The 281-nt window shown below is 79.0% G+C and overlaps 1 protein-coding gene across 1 annotated transcript in view; it reads right to left on the bottom strand.

Annotated features, from left to right (window-relative positions):
- TRMT61B (tRNA methyltransferase 61B) overlaps positions 1–143 on the bottom strand; it is an 8,062-nt gene extending 7,919 nt beyond the window's left edge. Inside the window, exon 1 of the mRNA XM_010577850.1 lies at positions 76–143. Coding sequence (XP_010576152.1) covers positions 76–143 — 68 coding nt within the window. The remainder of the gene's footprint in view (positions 1–75) is intronic.
- Positions 144–281: the final 138 nt, after the last annotated feature.

Here is a 281-nt window from a genome sequence, read left to right as displayed (position 1 = left end):
CTCAGGGGGAACCTGAGGGGCCGCCGCGCACCGCCCCACCGCCGCCGCTTCTTCCGGCGGCAGCAGCCGCCTCACCCGCTCCAGCGGCGACAGCGACGTCTCCCACGCCCGCCTCCGAGGCCTCCCGCCGCGGGCGGCCCCATCGCCGGAGGAGACGGCTCGCCACAACCCCCGCCAGACCCTCATGAGGAACGAGGCGGGAAGGCGACGGCTCCCAACGGTCGCGCGCCTGCGCGGCGCCGCGCGCCCCGGGTGACGCCGCGGACGGCGTCACCCGGGAC

This window comes from Haliaeetus leucocephalus, unplaced genomic scaffold (assembly GCF_000737465.1).
Source record: "Haliaeetus leucocephalus isolate CR32 unplaced genomic scaffold, Haliaeetus_leucocephalus-4.0 Scaffold577, whole genome shotgun sequence".
Taxonomy (NCBI): Eukaryota; Metazoa; Chordata; class Aves; order Accipitriformes; family Accipitridae; genus Haliaeetus; species Haliaeetus leucocephalus.
The sequence above is the reverse complement of the archived record's forward strand: the minus strand, read 5'-3'. Positions and strand labels throughout refer to the sequence as shown.